General features: G+C 45.2%; 2 protein-coding genes across 5 annotated transcripts in view; one reads left to right on the plus strand and one right to left on the minus strand.

The window, feature by feature from the left end:
- The window catches only part of Fbxo9 (F-box protein 9), a 21,713-nt gene extending 17,983 nt beyond the window's left edge, over positions 1 to 3,730 (minus strand). Inside the window, exon 1 of the mRNA XM_028773592.1 lies at positions 3,365 to 3,730. Coding sequence (XP_028629425.1) covers positions 3,365 to 3,367 — 3 coding nt within the window. The 5' untranslated portion in view covers positions 3,368 to 3,730. The remainder of the gene's footprint in view (positions 1 to 3,364) is intronic.
- Positions 3,731 to 4,342: 612 nt separating this feature from the next.
- Positions 4,343 to 19,379, plus strand: part of Ick (intestinal cell kinase) — a 61,015-nt gene continuing 45,978 nt past the window's right edge. The window contains exon 1 of one of the 4 annotated variants that reach the window (XM_028773576.1): positions 4,343 to 4,535. The gene's annotated coding sequence lies outside the window, so the exon portion shown is untranslated. Of the gene's footprint in view, positions 4,536 to 8,809; positions 8,934 to 19,379 lie in introns of those variants that run through there. The other 3 variants (XM_028773579.1, XM_028773580.1, XM_028773578.1) reach the window with 3 other exon arrangements.

Below are 19,379 nucleotides of genomic sequence, written 5' to 3' on the forward strand. Positions count from 1 at the left end.
GCGGGAAGAAAGAGAAAAATCAGCCCTTCTCTTTTCCCTATTTAAATTCTGAGGAATTGAGTCCAGAGCCTTGCACATGGTAAACAAGCATTCTAACAGAGCCACTGAGCTATGGCAACCAAACTCACATCTTCTATTTTATCTCTATCATAAACCCAATCCTTTACAATGGAGTGGCTTAAAGTGGAACAAAGGTGGACTGAATAGTATGTAGCTTTGGGCTTAATAAATGTTTCCATTTACTATTACCATTGCATACTTTTAGTCTCAGTAAATTAAGTAACTAAAAGAATCCTCAGGAAAATCAAGTGTTGCCTAGCTCAGTCTGTTAGCTACTAACTCATCAGCAAGGGGAGTCTGCTCAACACTCAGGATGCTCAATCCTACACAGAAATGTGGCGATGAGGGAAAAGACCCTGATGGTTAGCTAGGAATAGTAACAAATGGATTTTATTGCCTCTGGTCTCTGCACACATGTGCAGAGTGGTACATGTACAGTTTCATACACACATGTACCTGCACACACAGGGAAACGCATATACATGCCACTGTCACCCACACACACACACACACACACACGTACACACACAAAGCCAAAAAAGCAATTCCAAGGACAGTAGACAGTAACTTTTATACTAGCAAATTTTGGCTGTAAGTTATTTCCAGGAGAGAGGTTTATTTCCAGGTTTTATCACCACAGATCTTTGAGCATGGCAACCACACGCAGTTGTACCAGTAAGTCTAACATAAACAAGCTCTGCTCAGACCTTATCTCTGGCAACCAGACTCAAGCAGGGGCCTGTAAAACTTGACTAGTCGGTACAGAGTAAAATCGTTGGTGCTCTGTAAACCTACTCCAGTGAAGACACAATGAAAGAAGCATTTGTTCTATGTCGGGAGTCTGGGTTTGGACAAAGGGCTTGGAGAGCTGTTCCCCAAAGGATCCCTGTGTAAATAGAGGTCCTCGGCTGGCACTCCTGGATGTTGAAAGAATCTGAAGGATCTGGCCTAACAGGAGGGGAACAGTTCCTGCCATGATGTGGTTTCATCAGTCGGACCCCAGAGTTGATCCTCCAGATCATGAGCCAAAATGAACTCCTTATAACTGATCTCATCTCAGGTATTCTGTTGTAATAAAAACCTCATCTACCAGGAAACACGAGAGGGACTTTGAAATGCATGGATCTCACTGAGAGTATACTTCTCTCAAAAGAGTCTGACTTATCACTACAAATCCTAACTATAGCTAATAAGAGAGGACCCGAGTCCCACAGAGTACGCTGTTAGAAAGACAGCCTTCTTGCTGTTGTCAGGCAGTCAGACTAAGCTAACCTGATCTGAAGAGCTTCCCTGCTCTGGTCAGTTGGTGCTACTCAGTGTGCTGCTTGCTCTTCTGGACCTGGATTGACATCTTCCTCGCTTAGCTGCATCTACTTCAACATTCAGGTAAGCGTTCAAGCCAGCAGCACTTCCCAATTGTCTTCTGTGTTATCTTACAAATGTACTCATATTGAAATTTCTTGTCTCTCAGTAGAACGAGTACACTGAAGGCAGAGAACACATCTTGGTCATAGGTGGTACCTTTAGGACCAAATATACCACATGACTAAAAAGCCAGCCTCGCTAGTTTTTGTTGGTTGAAACAAGGTCTCATTCTGTGTTGCCTAAGATGGACTGAAACTCACTACATAGCCCAGGCTGGCCTTGAATTTGCAGTGATTTTCCTGCCTCAGACTTCTGAGTGCTAGGAGGAATGTGTGAACCACTACACTGTGATCTCCTTTTCTTTGGAGAGACATCTGTGAGCTGGAGAGATGGTTCAGCAGTTGAGGACTGAGAGTCTTCCAGGGGACTTGAGTTAGGGTCCCAGCATTCATGCCCAGCAGCACATAATAGCACCAAGGGATTGGAATTCTCTTCTGGCCTCTGTGGGCACTTGCACATACATGGCATGGTGTCTTAGTTAGGGTCACTATTGCTGTGATGAAATACCATGACCAAAAGCAACTTGGGGAGGAAATGGTTTATTTGGTTTACACTTCTACATCACTGTTCATCACTGAAGGAAGTCAGGGCAGGAACTCAAACAGGGCAGGATCCTGGAGGCAGGAGCTGATGCAGAGGCCATGGAGGGTGCTGCTTATTGACTTGTTCCTCATGGCTTGCTCAGCCTACTTTCTTATAGAACCCAGGACCACCTGCCAAGGAATGGCACCGCCTACAATGGGCCAATCGACCACTAAGAAAATGCACTACAGACTTGACTACAGCCTGATCTTTTGGAAGCACTTCCTCTCAGATGACTCCAGCCTGTATCAAGTTGACATAAAACTAACTAGCACACACACTTTAAAACATTAATTTAAGAGAGAGAGATCCATAAAGAGAATTGGTGATTTCTGGGGCATCTTTTTGGATGTGACATTTGTGATTAAAAGTTGATCACAGTTTGGAAATACTGAAGATCCGGTACTGTACCAAAATCCACACCATGCCTGGCTGATAAGAGGCTCAAAAAATTCCTATCACAGAACAGAATCCATTGTTAATCTTGATTTTGACAGTAGGAAGTAGGATTTTACTACATTTGGTTGATTTCAATCACACTTGAAATAAGCAGTATTTTCATAGTTGAATATTACTCAAGCATCACCGTATACTTTAGTGGGTTGTTTCACAGATGAGATTAACTAAACATAAAGGCTTAATCCTGGTCAGAGGGCTACTTCTGAAAGTTTAGAATAATCAATTAATGTGTTTTCTGTGCACCAGACTAGTTGCATAAAATAAACCGTTTCAGCCAATTCACGTAAAACACGACAGCCACTTGAGTGTTCTCCCAGTCAGTCTGGTATCTTTGACTCTTAAATCATTCAACCCTAGCTGAAGATTAGTTTCTTAAGTCATTGCAGAGCCTACACATTCCATGCAACAGTCCGGTGAGACTGTCACACATGGAGCTTAGCGCAGTCTCTCCGTCTGCACATCAGAGAAGCGGCTAGGGCCCTCGCTATCACGAAACTAGACGGGAGTCCCTCCAAGCCCAGTTTGCCAGGACTGTCTGCCAATATCCTTCAGGAACCACTGACGCCTCCGGGTGTACGTCCCAAACTCGGAGCTCCCGAAATCATCTATGTATAGGCCGGGCTGCCAGAACAGGAGCAATCAACAAGTGTCTCCGCTTGCCAGGGCCACCTCCCTCATGCAGAAGCCAGGACAGTTCACCTGAGACCCGACTCCCAGCTCAGACAGTCTTGAGCGACCGAAGCGGGCCTTTCCTCGGCTGTCCGTCAAGCCCTACCCTCACCTGGGGCCACCTCCCTCTCCGATTGCCCGGCCCTCGCTGCCCTCCCTCCCTAGTTACCATGCTGGCGGGCGGCCGGCCCAGTCTAGGGGCTCCCCGCGCCCGGCTCCCGGAGGGGTGGCGGCTGCCCGGTGTCTACTCCTGCCCGTCTGCTGCAGCGCGGCTTAGCAGAGTTCTCGGTCGGAGAAGCGCACCAGGCAGCGGCAGTAACTGCGGGCCCGGCGTACGGCAGCCATCTTCGCGGGACAGGGGGCTGGAGGCAGGCGCGCTGCGGCGGCCGGGGACTCAAGCTGCGGAGAGGTCGCCGGTCGCCAGCGGAGGCCGAGCACTGAGAGAGGACCCGAGCGGCGGCTCAGCAGGAGACGTCCGGACGCAGCGGCGGAGCTGCCTGCTCTACTGCGGAAACTGCGCCGCCGCGCCGCGCATGCGCACTGCCGCCGCCGGCTTGGCTAATAGCCACCGGTCGCGGGCTAGGGCGATGGGCCTACTGTGTGCAGCCGTCGGTGTAGCTAAACTGACCCGCCTCACTCAACCTGCCTATTTGATACTGAGAACACCCAGACAGGAAGGAGCAGACGTTAGCTCAAAATGTTTGAACCTGAATTTGGAGTAGAGCCCCTGAGTCGATCCTAATTGAACACTAGGAGACGGTACTTTAGGCGCCCTGGGCACTGGGTGCCCTGTCAGAATGACAAGAGAGAGCGAAAACTCAACAATCATCGCACCCAACAGACTCTGGACCGAAGAAAACATACGCTCATGTGTGCAGCCGGAGAGTGGTAACAGCCAACGCAAGTCACGTCGAACTACAGATCCCACAATACAACGGGGAAAGGACGTGCTTTTCCAAAGCCCGAAACCCGACTCCTGAAGGAGTGGACACTAAAAGGGACGCTGGGATTTGTAGTCAAATGTTCCACGTTGAGCCGGAACTTACACCCACCCACCCCCAACCCCGTGCCACTTCTTACAGTCCAAACATCCGATTCCACGTCAATAGAAGGCACTTGGGTTGCACGTTTTAGAACTTTTTCACCTACAGGCATATGCTGGAAAAACTTGCAGGCTTCCTAGCCTCTGACATTTAGACAACATTTATTGAGTTTCTGTAGGTCTCAGAACCTAGCAGCCAGGACGCTACGTTCACCCGACTTCACAGAATTTAAAATTTTATTGTGCTACTTTATTCTGGAGCTCAGAAATGAAGTACGTCTTCGGCAAAGACATGGAGGTAAAAGGGAAGGGGTGCAACTTGACTACAGTAAGAAATTGCAAATCCTGTGTATGTTGTTTATTTAGTTAGTTTGAATTCCACCGAGTCCAGTTTATGCTGGAATATTGCCTCATCTTTTGGACTTGATTTTGAAGAAATATTCATAATTGCAGTGGGTTGATGAATACACCTGTCGTGACATATTCAGAAGACAGCATTTCAGAGTACTCTTTCCCATCCTAGAGCTCTTACATTTTTCTCCACCCCATCTTCTTTAATGTTCCCGGAGCTGGGAGCTGGGTAGTGGATACAGAGCTCCCATTTAGGGTTGAGCACTCAGTCACCTATTCTCGGCGGGTTTTGTAAAGAATGGAATCCACCTCTAGGCGGAGACTGTGCTTGTCTCCTCCCTTATAGATTAATGTAGCGGGATAGTTAGGGACTTGGCTAGGGGAACATCCCTAGCAAGGTGGAATCAGTTTAAGATAATGTAACTTTCCATCCCAGAATTTAGGATGGCATTCCCTAGAAGCTACCATGAGATGTTCAGGCAGACCCAGGTAATTTTTTTCTAGCCAGAGCCCAAGAATGCGTTTACACTCCGTAACTAACGCTTTGAACTTCCTTGTTCTCCGAAGTTATCCTTCCGGTTGTGTTCCATACCTGCTCCTCTGCTCCATTCTCTTCCTCCTGGCAGTTTTCGGTTTTACAATTCGCCAGTCCTAATTTTCCTGCTTCTTGAGGTTCCGTTTGTGTCCAAATTTAAATTATTTTATTAATGAGACTAAGAACCCTGGGAGGAAGCTTCTATTTCTTCAGAATTGTAAGATGGCTCTTCGGGGACTCCTCGAGATTTCTTACCTGCCTTTTAATTCCTTTCTTTAAAAGACTTATTTACTTTTATTTCTGTGTATGTATGCCTGTGTAAGTTTATGTGCCACCGTGAAGTGTAAGGGTACCCCCGAAAAGGCCGGAAGGCATTGGATCACCTGCACCCAGAGTTACAGGTGATTGTGAGCCGTTTCACATAGATTCTAGGACCCCCTGCAAGAGCAATAAGTGTTCTTGGGAGCCAAGCCATCTCTCCAGCTCCCTGTCTCTTACTTCTTTAATCAGCAAAGACCAGGAGCCTGTTCCTCCACCCCAGACAGCATCCCTTTGACAGTTGTGACTCTCCGAATTAACTGCTGCCCGTTGTAGAAACTTCTCTGATGAAGGCTGAAAACAGCACTAATCTCTGTGAATAAACAAATATTTAGAAAGCAGTTTAACAACATCCGTTTAGTAAAACAGCAGCCATGGGCTTCCTACATGGGGCCTGTAACCTCCTATTTCCTCCATAGGGCCATGGACTTTTGACAAGGTTGGAGCAGGTCTTAGGGCCAATCAGAAAGCAGATGATTTTCCCCATAACTTACATGCCACTTGTATCCTTGGGCAAATGTTGCCTAAATCCACATTTTAGAACAGCCCTTTTCTATCTATGTCTTTATTTGTACACTATTAACTACCTATAGTGTAAGTATTCAATGGATGCCAATACGTCAGTAGTTTTCTTTGTTTTTAAAGGAGTTTCTAGAATTCAGGTCTTTCAAGGAAAAAAAACTTTTCCCAGTGATACCTTTAAAAATAGGTTTTAAGCTGGGCGGTAGTGACACATGCCTTTAATCCCAGCACTTGGGAGACAGAGGCAGGCGGATCTCTGAGTTCAAGAGTTCGAGGCTAGCCTGGTCTACAGAGTGAGTTCCAGGACAGGCAGGGCTACACACAGAGAAACCCTGTCTTGAAAAAAACCAAAAAAAAAAAAAAAAAGGTTTTAAAATAAAAAAAAAATGCTTTTAACAGAAGTGATTTGAATTCTACAGACTGGGGCTTGGAAAGATGGCTCAGTGGTTAAGAGCACTGACTGCTCTTCCAGAGGTCCTGGGTTCAATTTCCAGCAACCACATGGTAGCTTTCAAATGTCTGTGACTCCAGTACCAGGGGATCTGATACCCTCACACAGACATACATGCAGTTAAATCACCAGTGCACATAAAACAATGAGTTCTAAACATCAGTTTTCAGATGAAGAATAATTTTACACAGTTTTGGAATTAGTCAATTTCATTGAAAGGGTTGAATATTTAAGCTAGACTGGCCAATTAACACATGTTTTCTATTATTCTTTTTGTTTGTTTGTTTGTTTGGTTGGTTGGTTTGGTTTTTGTTGTTGTTGTTGTTTTTAGGTTTTTTTCGAGACAGGGTTTCTCTGTGTAGCCCTGGCTGTCCTGGAACTCACTCTGTAGACCAGGCTGGCCTTGAACTCAGAAATCCGCCTGCCTCTGCCTCCCAAGTGCTGGGATTAAAGGCGTTCGCTGCCACCCTCCCCCCGCCCCGGCAATTATTCTAACAAGTTAATTAAGTAGTAAAACTTAACAAAATAAATATTTGTGAAGATAAATTCAGTACCTGCTTTATTGAAACACTGTTTGATTCATAGTGACAAGCCTATTTTATTAAGACACAGCTTCAGTTCACCGCTGCTTATTTGTATTTTAGATGGACTCCATCATAACCAATAGCCCTCATCACTGGCTTTTATTATCAACATGTATTTACCGGGTCATAATTTCCCAAGGGCCAGAGCTACTAATCTATGCTACTTAGTAACCCAGTGGACCTCTGCCAAAAGCATTCAAAGACAGTTCCTCTGTTTGCAAGGCAGACTGCCTTGAACTGTTAAGTTTGACTAAAACTTAATCATTTTAGTTACTTTAAAAACTGCCCTTTTAATGAGCACTATATGACTCAATAGGCTCCGTATCTTGTGTTCACTAACGATGATTTGTGATTTCCATTTGTTACATGGGCTGGCTATCATCTAGGTAAACAAGGAGATAGCTAAAGGTTGACAGAAGCCTAAGGGAACTTGACTATCTTGTAGGTTTCTTTAACACTGGAGCAAAAGGAATGATCAGAGCTTTGGTAGATTCAGGGGCCAAGAGAACTGCCTTCAGTCCTCAGGATTCAGAAGCAAGTAATAAAAGGAAGATGATATGCTGACGAGCTGGAGATTACTTGATCGTATTTGTAAAACCAGCTCTCATGTAGCTCCCATTGGCTCTTCTGCTTCCACTGTCTCACATAGGGGCTGCAGGTGTGTATCACTGACTGCAGCATGACTGGGAAGAGTTAAGCTCAAAAAAAAGATATTAAGTATAAGGAGTTTGATTTATTGGTTAAAATAGTGTTATTTAGAAAGGAGTGGGTCTCCAGACCAGCAGCCTCTGCCCCAGGAACTTCTGGTGTGGGGCCTAACAATTTGTTTTTACTAGCCTTTCGGGGTACCACCCTGTGGAATGACAGAGTCCAGAGGCCAGGTGGTAATTTGGTTTTACCAAAATGCTTCAGAGCTATCCCTTAAGATGTGTTAAGGCGAAGTCCACAGTATTATTTATGTATTTACTTATTTACTTAATTACTTACTTACTTATTTTGGGGAGGTTTGAGACATGTTCTCATTACATAGTCCTGGCTGTCCCAGACCTCACATAGATCCACCTGCCTCTGCCTCCCAAGTGCTGTGATTAAAGGTGTACACCACCACTCAGGTTTTACAGTATAATTTATGATGTGTGTTTGTTCTAGTGGTTCTCTCCTTTCCTAATACATTTCCTCATGTTGTGGTAATTACCAACCTTAAAATTATTTTTGTTGCTACTCCATAACTGTAATTTTGCTACTGTTATGAATCATAATGTAAACATCTGTGTTTTCTGATGGTCTTCGGCCATGTTTGAATCCCCAAAGGGGTTAGCCACGGATTGAAAACCTCTGCAAACAGTGTTCCTACCACTGCATTGAAAGGAGGGCTGCATCTCCTGGGTTTCCCACGTGGAAAGCTGTCCATTCAGTCTTTCAAACTTAAGTTGCGATAACACTGAAATCATTTTTCTCTGTGGTTAAATACAGACACCAAAATGTGTTGTTTTAAAACATTGTGACTGTGCAGTTCAATCGCATTGATTTACATTCAAGCAGGAAACGTTTTTAAGGAGCTTCCCTTATTTGAATATACTGGGGTCAACCAGCCTGGCAGTGGCAAGTCTGCAACTCCGGAGTGGGTTTTGTGAAGCCCAGGAGCTCAGCGCTGCCCTCTGCCGAGCATCCGGGAGACGGCCATGGTGCAGGGCCGCGCGGGACCAGCGAGGGGAGCTGCAGGGCAGCTTTTCCAGGGAAAGCGGCTGGTCGTCCCCACTAGAAGCCACTCTGCCTTTTGTTTGTTTTGCTGCCGGAGGCCGCGGAGCGGCGGGTTCCTGCTGGATGCCACGCGCTGACGGGTGTGGATTTGCCGGGTTCGCCCGCTCGGATCCCACTGCCCTTGCCTGCCGGGCCCGCTCGGGTGCACGCGCTGCCGGGCTGTGATCGCCGCCAGTAAGTGGGGCTGGGGCTGGAGGGCTGCACCGCGACCTGTCGCTGGGTGCTGGGCGGTACCGGCTGACCCGAGCGAACCCACGGCCAAGAAGGCTAGAGACTGCGGCTTCTCGGTGGACCGACCGCGGTCCTGTGGTTCTCCTTTACCAAGAAAACTCCGGAGCCCTGGGCTCTTGATGGGTGTGTTTATCTTTCAGTCTGAAGAAGCAGAGCACCCTGGCCGACTTGAAACCTCTTGCGGGTGGGTTTGCGGGTGGGTTTGCGAGTGGGTGGGTGCTGACGACTCGAGATGATCATTCGCCTAACTAGGCCCTTGTCAATCCCACCCGGGTCTGAGCAACACACTTGCTCGCAACCATTTTACTCCAGATTTCCTTTTACTCCGATTTCTTTCTTTCCACTCCAACCAGATGTTTGGAGGAGGATGTTGAAAGATTTTGTTTTTCAGAACAACGTTTATGTTTTATTGTTAACCTTTTAAAAGTTTGACACTAGCATTTATGGCTTATACAGGAAGTAAAATTAATGCATCTTTCTGCAGAGGAATGTATTCATTTCCATTTGTTACTAAGGAATATCTTTTACTAAGTCTGAGGAGACTCCACCATGGATTTTGCCCACCTGACTGATCTCTGAGCTATCAACACTGTTTTTTGTTTGTTTATTTGTTTGTTTGTTTTATAATTTTGAGCCCAGCACTCTTTGTAATGAGAGGAGTTTGATAGTTAACAGTTTTCATCTCCCCCATTTCCTGGTGAGTCAGGGGCTTCGGGGTGTGTCTCAATAATAATGAATGGCGTTCTTGCTTCATATGAAATTTTAAAGAGCTTTAAATCAGTGTCGTCAATGTATAAATTATTTGCAAGATCTGTGCCTTGACTCTATGCATAACTGTTACAAGTAGCTAATGTATGCTTAAATATGCACATCTGAAATAGTTTCTAAACAATTTGGTAGATTCTTTAAGGCCCCCCTAAGAACTTAGACTTGGAGAACACTGTAAGTCAGAGTAGAACTCAGGGCAGTGTTGGGAGTTTTTAGTTTAAAATGACATCCCGTGTACCCCCTGCCTGCAAGGTGCAGCCTTCCAGTGGCCTCCACACTCTTCTGCTCTTTCCTTCCTACTTTGCCCTATCCCTTTCTTCAGTCACACTGGTAACTGAATGGGAAGAGGGCAGCTTCAATTCTTAATGAGACCAACTAGTTTCCTATAATGGAGGAGTGTGCTGTAGGGTCCATGATGCCTACCTGAGTGGGCATCCTTGCCAAGGGGACTGGGTGTGTGTACTAGTCACAAAGCAATCATTTCTCCTACTGAAGTGTCCTCCCTATGTGCCATGCACAGTCATTGACAGGATAAGGAGCTGGCCATCAGGAAAATGGAGCCTTATTTACTGACCACTCACTCTCTCAAAGCCCTTCTCATAGGCTCCCTGTTCTGTTCTGGTTTTCCCTCACAGCTTTCTAAGTTTCCTAATAAAGGTGGGGATTGTTTCAATTTTCAAGCATTTGAATTATCTATAGCTATTTTCCCTTCGTCCTTTGTATCAGCGAGTCACCAAGACCTTTGAAATGAGTTTCATATTGACTCTTCCTTCTGCATCTAATTTAGTTCTTGCTCTTCCCCTCCTGCAGCCTGAAACACTTAGAACCACCTTGTCGCCAGCCTCCCAAGCCTGTTAGTGAGCCCCCGTGGGATGTTTGCCCTCTCTGTCCTCTTCATCTTTTGCCCGGCTACATTTTTCACACAGTCACTTTTTGTTCTCTCTCCTGGCCATGAGACCTTTAGTTCATCTGTTATGTCAGTTCTACACTAATCCATCTGATTTTCCAAGGCTGTTCATAATGGACCTCACCCTTCACATCTAAATTCTTTGCACTCAGTGTCTTATTGTAGGGGCTAGATTCCTTCCCCCAAATGTCACGAATCTTACTCTTTAGAACCTCTCTTTATCCACCACACTCCCTGTGCTCACAGCACCCATCTCTGGGGGAGGAAATCCTTTTGTGTGTTTGTAAATACATTCACATGTATATGCAGGTGCATGGACTTGCATGTGTACATGTATATACAGGTGTGTGCACTTGCATGTGTACATGTATATACAGGTGTGTGCACTTGCATGTGTACATGTACATGGCCAGAGGTCAACACTGGTTGTCCCTCTCAGTCACTGACTTATATTTGGCTCTGTTAGATGACAGGTGAGACTGTGCCTCGCTCGCTTCAGCTTGTGTGTGGGTTCTGGGGATTTAACTCAGGTCCTTACACTTGCACAGCCGATGCTTTATCAATTCCCAAGTCTCGTGAATCTTTTTGTCATTACTTGTTTCTCTTCTCTTTCCTAAAAGTCTTGAGATATTTGTTCACCAGCCTGTCCTTACACTGTTCCCTAATTGGCTTAGGTTATTTTAAGTCTCTTGAGGCCAAGAATTGTATTTTATGGATGGCAATATGTCTTTCTGGTTTCAGAGTGAGGCAGAATTGTGGTTGGGCTTAGTGTTACTCTTTAGTCACATGGCTGTGTCAGATTCTAACAGTGTTACTCTCCTCTTCACGACACTTGTCCTAGGAAGATGGTCTACAGTGCCTACTTAGCAACGGCCGACCAAGGTGTGCTTATCCCTTTGCAGCTACTGGCAGAGTCCTAAACAAGTGGCATACATTTGGTGGATTTGTAGTAGACAACTTATACTTGAGCCTAGAGGAAGACCAGACTCACCATGCAGTGATTCTTGCCCTTATTGACAATGCTGGAGCTCACAGTATTTCTAGCTGCTGCTCCACTACTGAGATCTGTTGCTAGTTTTCCTTCTGAACTTTGCCAGGAACATTTCTGCCTAAAAAAAAAAAAAATTGAGCAGCCTCTTCTACTTCATTTTGTGGGAACTTGTCAAGTTAAAGATATACCTACCCAATGCATTCATATACTTATGAAAGATATATGACTATATATTTTTATCTGTATTTATTTGGTTTGGTTTTTGAGACTGGTTGTTTGAATGAAAATGACCCCCATAGGCTCATAGGGAATGACACTATTGGGAGGTGTGGCCTTGTCGGAGTGAGTGTGGCCATGATGGAGGAGGTATGTCACTGGGAACAGGCTTTGAGGTTTCAGAAGCTCAAGCCAGGACAGTGTCACTGTTTCTGCTGTAGAACTCTGAGTTACTGGTCCAGCACCATGTCTTCTTGTATGCCACCATGCTTCCCACCATGATTATAATAGTCTAAACTTCTGAACTGTAACCAAGCCCCAGTTAAATGTTTCCTTTATAAGAGTTGCTGTGGTCATGGTGTCCCCTTCACAACAATGAAACCCTAACCAGAGGCTTGCTCTGCAGCCCAGGCTGGCTATGGACTTATGATCTTCCTGCCTCAGCCTCCCAAGTGTTGGGATTGAAAGTGTGAACCATTACTCCTAGCTTTGACCATGTGCATCTACTTACCTGGTTTCTGGACAGAATTCTGGGTATAGTGACCATTGTAGTTTCATCTCTGTTGTTGTGATAGAACACATTGACCAAAAGCAACTTAGGGAAGGAGGGTTTCTTCTATCTTACAGTTTACATTCCATCATGGAGGGACTCAGCAGGAACTTTAAGCAAAAACCATGCAGGAATGCTGCTTGCTGGGGGGGCTCAAACTTATGCTTAGTTAGCTTTCTTACGCATCACCTGCTCAGGATACGGTACCACATACAGTGGACTGGGCCTTCTTACATCAACAATTCAAACAATCCCGCACAGACCAATCTAGGCAATCCTTCAGTTGAAACTCCCTTCTAGATGACTCTAGGCTGTGTCAAGTTCACTGTGAAAGCTAACGAGGACAGTTTCTATGTACGCTGATGTGTAAATTGAGGACCAGTATCTCATTTGACTGTCCATTCTTCATTAGCATTCTTTGAAGGCCATAGCATTTTTTTTACAATTAAATGTAATTAGTTAGTTAATTTTTGAGGTAAGGTCTTGTGTAGCCCTGAAACTTGCTATGAGCCAGGCTAGCCTCAAATTCACAGAGATCTATCTGCCTCTGCCTGCCGAGTACTGAAATTCAATCCATGCACCCCCACACCTGGCTCTATGGCATTCTTTTTTTAAAGTCAGGATCTTAGTAGGTCAGGCTGCACTCATACTTAAGGTAGCAATGCCACAGCCTCTTGAGTGTTGATATTTCAGGTGTAAGATACCACACCTAGCATGGCATCCGGAAAAAGGCCTGTCACTAGAGTGTCAGACTCTGACCATGGACTTTAGTGTTTATAGATGGTGTGGTTGCCTAAGAAGTACACAGTGATATGTGCTGGATGAGCTAGACACGTTATTCTGAGATAACAGTGAGACTATGCCCTAATTCATGCTAGTTTGTACCTTTAGACTGCAGCTCCAACTTCCTTACCAAAATACACATGTTCTGGCCACGTGTGGTGTCTCACACCCATAATATCAACATTCAAGAAGCTGGGGCATGTGAATTAGTGTGTTTGAGATCAACCTAGAGTACATAATAAGTTCCAAGACAGCCTGGGCTAGAGTGAGATATACCCCCAACAACTCCTTAACAAAAACCCCCAACAACTCATTTTATAAAAAGACTTTGGCAGAGCAAATTGCATTAAAATCTTAGGGAAATATTGTGGGAAGAGAAAAATGCTGCTGCCTTTACTTGAAGCCCAGGAAGCAAAAAAAGCAGGTCAGACTGTCTCAGAGACGGTAACTCTTTGTGCTCTGGTAATTTCTCTGCTTACCCTGAGCTACCGGCCAGTGAGAGGAACGTCGCCCTATTCAACAGTGAAGGGAAATGTTCAGCCCAAGCTGAACCCTTACAGTCCTATTTCCTTATGAAGTTACTGATGTGTCTCTCATACTTTGAAAGGTGAATTCTTCATCGGAAGTGTAATTGATGGACTCACTGTACATTGTGTGTTCTGTGAAATTAAGTGTGGGTTCAGGGTTAGAAAATATTCATAAGCCTTTTACCAAGGTTTATGGGAGCATTTGATGCACCTTTGGTAGACGAAAGGCTGTTTACATTTTCATATTTAAAAGTATTCCACTCTGAAGATGATAAAGATTTGATGCTGCAAAGGCATGGTGTTGGGTGATCTTCAAGTTTACGTACAGAAGAGGAATTTCCAGTTTCCTTGTGTTAATCCCAAAGACGGAAAGAGAAAGTCCACCAACCCAAATCACCATGGCCAAGTTAATTTAATTAAAGCAAGCTTCCTTTATACATGAACTGCCTACCCCTGAGGTGGGATTTGAGAGGTCAGCATTGGACGTGACAAAGTAAGGGTTTTTATAGCTCAGGGAAGGGGGCTTTCCAAATCGGGGATTCGACAAACAAATAGGTGGGGTTATAGAAGCAGCACATAGCAAGGTGGCCATCATAACAAGTGGTCAAGTGGTCGTAACCTTCTAAAACAAAGGTATGGTGGCAAGGTGGGCGTAATAACTTTTGAAATAAGGACATGGTAGCCGATTCCTGGAACAGGCAGTACAGAACGAGTCGTAATTAAGGTTGCAGGTGGGGCATAGCCCAATGTTTGAGAAAAATATTTCATCATAAATAGGAATGGACCAGCCGGGCGGTGGTGTCGCACGCCTTTAATCCCAGCACTTGGGAAGCAGAGGCAGGCACATTTCTGAGTTCAAGAGTTTGAGGCTAGCCTGGTCTACAGAGTGAGTTCCAGGACAGCCAGGGCTACACAGAGAAACCCTGTCTCGAAAAAAACAAACAAACAAAAAAAAAATAGGAATGGACCTAGTTGTCTTTATTATAAAATGACTTTCAAGCCGAAGGTGGAGGCAGGCTGGTCCATCACTTGCTGTTATGCTTGGGATTGAGATCCAACTGAATATAGCATTTAAATCTATACTAGTTAGCATTCGGGTATATATTTTCACACTCTAAATATTTTCCTACATTTTCAGCTTATCATCCTCAGTTTTTAAGATGGAATGGCCATGGTCGTGCTTCGTATTTCATTCAGTTCTTTTCCTATGGTGGAGGACGTAAGTTCTTCAGAGAATGATTTCAGATGACACCGACAGAAAAGAAAACAAGATCTATCGAGAGATATGTGTTTTTCAAAATTACTGCAAACATTTTAGAAGGACTCATGTTTTTGTGGCCAAGTCCTAATATGGTTGACCAGTTCTCCCAGAAGGAGGCCGGGAAGAGTGGGAATGGAAGCAGCTCATTGATACAGGGAAATCACCCACAGTCAGAATGATACCTCACAGATCTGTAAAGTGCTCAGCGACGCACCTTTTTGATGGCTAGTCTGTGTCCCTCTGACTGCCAGATTCTTAACGCTAGGAACACAGTTATGAATGTGTTAAGACCTCTAGAGATAGAGTGTGAGGTTAACTATACTTCTGTAAGTGTGGCCTTGTAAGAGAAGTTCTGTGGAGAGTGTTTCCGTTTACACAGGGATTTCCTGTCTGGGGTTAGGAAACTATACCTGAGGACCAGGTCCTGGGCTCTGCCTGGTTTTCCTGAATGAAGCTGCAGTGGACTCCCAATTGTTTACCTGTTGTCTGTGCCCCTTTCCTGTGGCAGCGCAGAGGTGAGCAATTGTTATGGAGATGTGTAGCCCCTGGAGCCTCAAGTGTTTACTGTTCCTTCTGCAGAAAACTACTGATCCCTGCTCTGTTATTTTCATACTAAGCCACTATTTTATCCTTAGTGCATTTTAGTGAAGCATGGTAAACTAAGTTACTACCACTCCTAAGTTAAACGTGTTGTAATTCCAATTTGACAAAGATTTAGAATTACCATGGAAACATACCACCGTGTCTGTGTTTCCTGAAAAACTTATCAGGGAAGACTCAACCTGGATGTGGGTGGTACCATCCCAAGGCTGTGGTCCCAGACCCAATAAAAATGAGAAAAGGTGCTGAGCACTGGCACCCATCTCTCCCTGCTTCCCACTGCAGATGCCTTGTGACCAGCCGCCTCCCTTCATCCCAACGTTCCTACTGCGATAGCTGCACCTTAAAACTGAGTCTAAAGGAACACTTCCTTCTTTAAGGATTACTTTAGTTGCTTTAGTGAGGTTTTGTCTCAGCAATGAAAGTAAAATCACTAATACCAGAGTTAAGATCATGAAACAGTTCCTGGGGCAGAGAAGAAGACCCAGCAGGTAATTGATCTCCTCCTTTCTTGTGCCTTCAGGGTAATGGCTGAAGACATATTTAATGCACTCCTTTGTCATGGTACAGACAAACCAAGTTCTATGTAAAGAAGGTTCTTTTGGTCTCAGAGCTGCTATTCCTACTTCAGGAAAAAATAGTCATCTAAGAGACAAAATGCTTGTAAGATTTGTTTGCTGAAGCGTATACAGGGGAAGAATCCCCAGAGAGGGAAATATAAACGACATTGGCTGTTTTTAGGCAGCTTATAAAGAAATCCACAGTATTAAGTTACTCTCGAAAGTTTGTTACACATTTGAACTAGGATACAGAAAGTAATTAGAAACCTGTAATTTTCATAAGTGCTATGAGAAGGGTGTCAGAAGCTTGCACATAAGCAAAAACACATAAGCAAAAGATCTTAAAAAAACACCAAGGCCAAGGGTCAGAAGCACTCCCTGGGAGTCTGGAAAGTCTGAGCTGCTTTGGCCAACCACAGCAGAGAAATCCCTAGTTTGCACCTAACTCTGTGTGTGTGTGTTTGTGTGTGTGTGTGTGTGTGTGTGTGTGTAATTGTGACATTGATTCCTTAACCATCAAGGTTCTAAAATAAAGAATGGACTGCAGTTCTGCTGTCCCTGGCCGGTTTTCTAGGCTGTGAATGAACAGGGTGCCTGATGGGAGTCCCTGGTCATAAGCAAATGTCCTATGAAGCTGAGGAGAAGGAACTGGGGCAGGGCACAGGAAGGTCCAGTGTCACCTCACTAGAAAAACAGTAACATTCATTTCAAACATTTGCCAGAACTCTTTGAAAGAAAGCCTTTTTCTGTTTAGATAGAGCATTGCCCAAACACCAAAGGCTCCTAGATCAGCATGGAGGGCCTCCCTGGGACTGGAGGCCTAAGAGGCCTGCAGCTCCAACAGCTCTGTGGTGTTCACTCTTCTGCTTCAAACGAGCCCCTGATCTTTGTTTTGCCCTTGAAGAAAGATGCACTGAGAGGTTTCTGTACCCAAAGAGGTACAGAAAATAAATAGCGAGGTCTAAACTTCACATTTGGGCCAGCCTTTGAGAACCTGCTATGTGCAAAAGGGCACAAAGAACAGAGAAGTGTGGGCTGCATCCCTGCAGAGAACTGTCTACTGGGTCACTCACCGTGTAGCAGGGGCTACACAGGTGAGGACAGGCTGTGATGATGTCATGAGCAGGGATCCTTAGCTGTGTCTATCCATGGGACAGGACAAGAGGTCTAAAACAGATTTGTGAGTTGACCTAGGAAAGAAAGGGGAACTGAGAGCCTTCCCCTTCAACCTACGGTAGTCAGATACCTTGTAACAAAGGCACAAGTAATGAATGCAATACCCATCTGTAGTATGCATCACAAAAGTGGATTCACAAGCATGTTTAACCTCACAACTGTAGGAAAAGATAATAGTTGGCCTTTTGGCCAAATTGTAAGGAACTCAACGATCTGAAGCTGTTCTCTGCTGTTAGACTGAAGTCCCAGTGAATCATGGGTAAATGTGAGAGAGAGGAGCAAGAAACTTGAATGGGAACCGGAACTCCAGACGGTTAGATACTAAGTAGTTTTGTGGTTACTTTTGGTTGTTTTGAAACAGAGTCTCTTGTATTTCAGGCTAGTTTCAAACTCTGGTGGCCAAGGATGACCTTGAGTCCTCCTGCCTCACATTGGTAGTAACAGGATTACAGGCAAGTACCAGTGTGCTCCACTCGTGCAGTACTGGGGACTGAGCCCAAGCTTGGAAAGCACTCTACCGATGGAACTACATTCCTAGTCCCCATACAGGGATCTTAAAGGCCCAAGGGTAACTGCACATAAAAATACTCTGGGGAGAAGAGGAGAAGCCTCTGTTTTGGCCAGCTAGTTTGGCCAGTTCTCCAGACATCTCTGAGTAAAAATCTACCAGAGTAAATTTTTAGCATTTTTTTTAAAAGATTTATTTTTTATGTATGTGAGTACTCTCTGCTCTCTTCAGACACACCAGAAGAGGGTACCAGATCCATTACAGATGATTGTGAGCCACCATGTGGTTGCTGGGAATTGAACCCAGAACCTCTGGAAGAGCAGTCAGTTCGCTTAACTGCTGAGCAGTCTCTCCAGCCCACTTTGAGTATTTCTTACAGTGGCTTTATGTTGTATTTATAGCGTGCACTCTTTCAAAATGGAAACACATGGTAGAAGCAAGCACAAAGAGAACCTCAGGCAAGTACACAGTGACCTGTTGTACATGTCTGTGACTATAGCCTGCTCAGTCTTTATGACTGTATGGCTTAGAAATAATGCAGCTCATGACTGAAGGCTTGGTTCCCGGCTGGTGAATACAACCATTGAGAGCTGGTGGGATCCTGAGGGCTTTGGCCTAACCAGTGAATTACTGATTTGACAGCAGCATTGACAGCAGAGGTGATGGGAACCTCTGGGGTGTAGGACCGTGAAAGGACAGCATGCTTTCTGGTCAAGCACCAGTTAGAGATGGCCAGAGTCCCAGCAGGTTGGAGACCCCACAGGTTTCCCTGCAAGGGACAGCATGCATTTTGCCACACTCTCAGACTCCAGGCTCCTGATGCGAGACCAAAGACCTCTACCAATCCATGCCTTTCAGGCACATAGGACATTGCCCCTACACAGGTAGAGGTTGTGATTACAGGCCCTGAAGCCTCAAGACAGATCTCCATATTAATGAGATACCTGAAGGCCAGAGGGCATAGCCAATTAAGCATTCCTTCCTAGATCCTCCTCCTTGCAAAAGGTATTTAACCTCAGGCCCGGCCTGAGAATACTGGGGTATTGTTGAGGTAGTTATTTAAATCGGCCACTGGTCAAAACCAACTATCTAAACTGAGGCGGCTCTGCCTAGCTCTGTTCTGCCTACTCTGCTCTGTTTCTCGGCCGTAGGCCACATGTGCGCCTCAGCTAGAAATGGCCAGCCAGAAACAGCAGCCCTGCCACCCATGAGACACCAGCGTGGGAGATGGCTCTGCCAATCTTCCATGCTGTCTCCGCAAGGCTGGGCATTGCCCAGACCATCCCACCATCCACGCAGGCCTAGTAGGAAAATGAGACACTAATGCTTGAATTATCCAAAAGCTTATATATTTGGTAATGATCAGTAACAAGATGCCCATACAATCAGAAGTGTAACCCAATACCCAACCTAGATATACCAACTACCTTTGACTGCTACAGACACTTGAACATCCGCTTCCATGTTCCCCCCTCTCCCCTCTCCCTTTTCCCCTCTCCCCTCTCCCCCTCCCCCTTCCCCCTTCCCCCTTCCCCTCTCCTC

The sequence above is a fragment of the Grammomys surdaster genome, unplaced genomic scaffold (genome assembly GCF_004785775.1).
Source record: "Grammomys surdaster isolate TR1022 unplaced genomic scaffold, NIH_TR_1.0 231, whole genome shotgun sequence".
Taxonomy (NCBI): Eukaryota; Metazoa; Chordata; class Mammalia; order Rodentia; family Muridae; genus Grammomys; species Grammomys surdaster.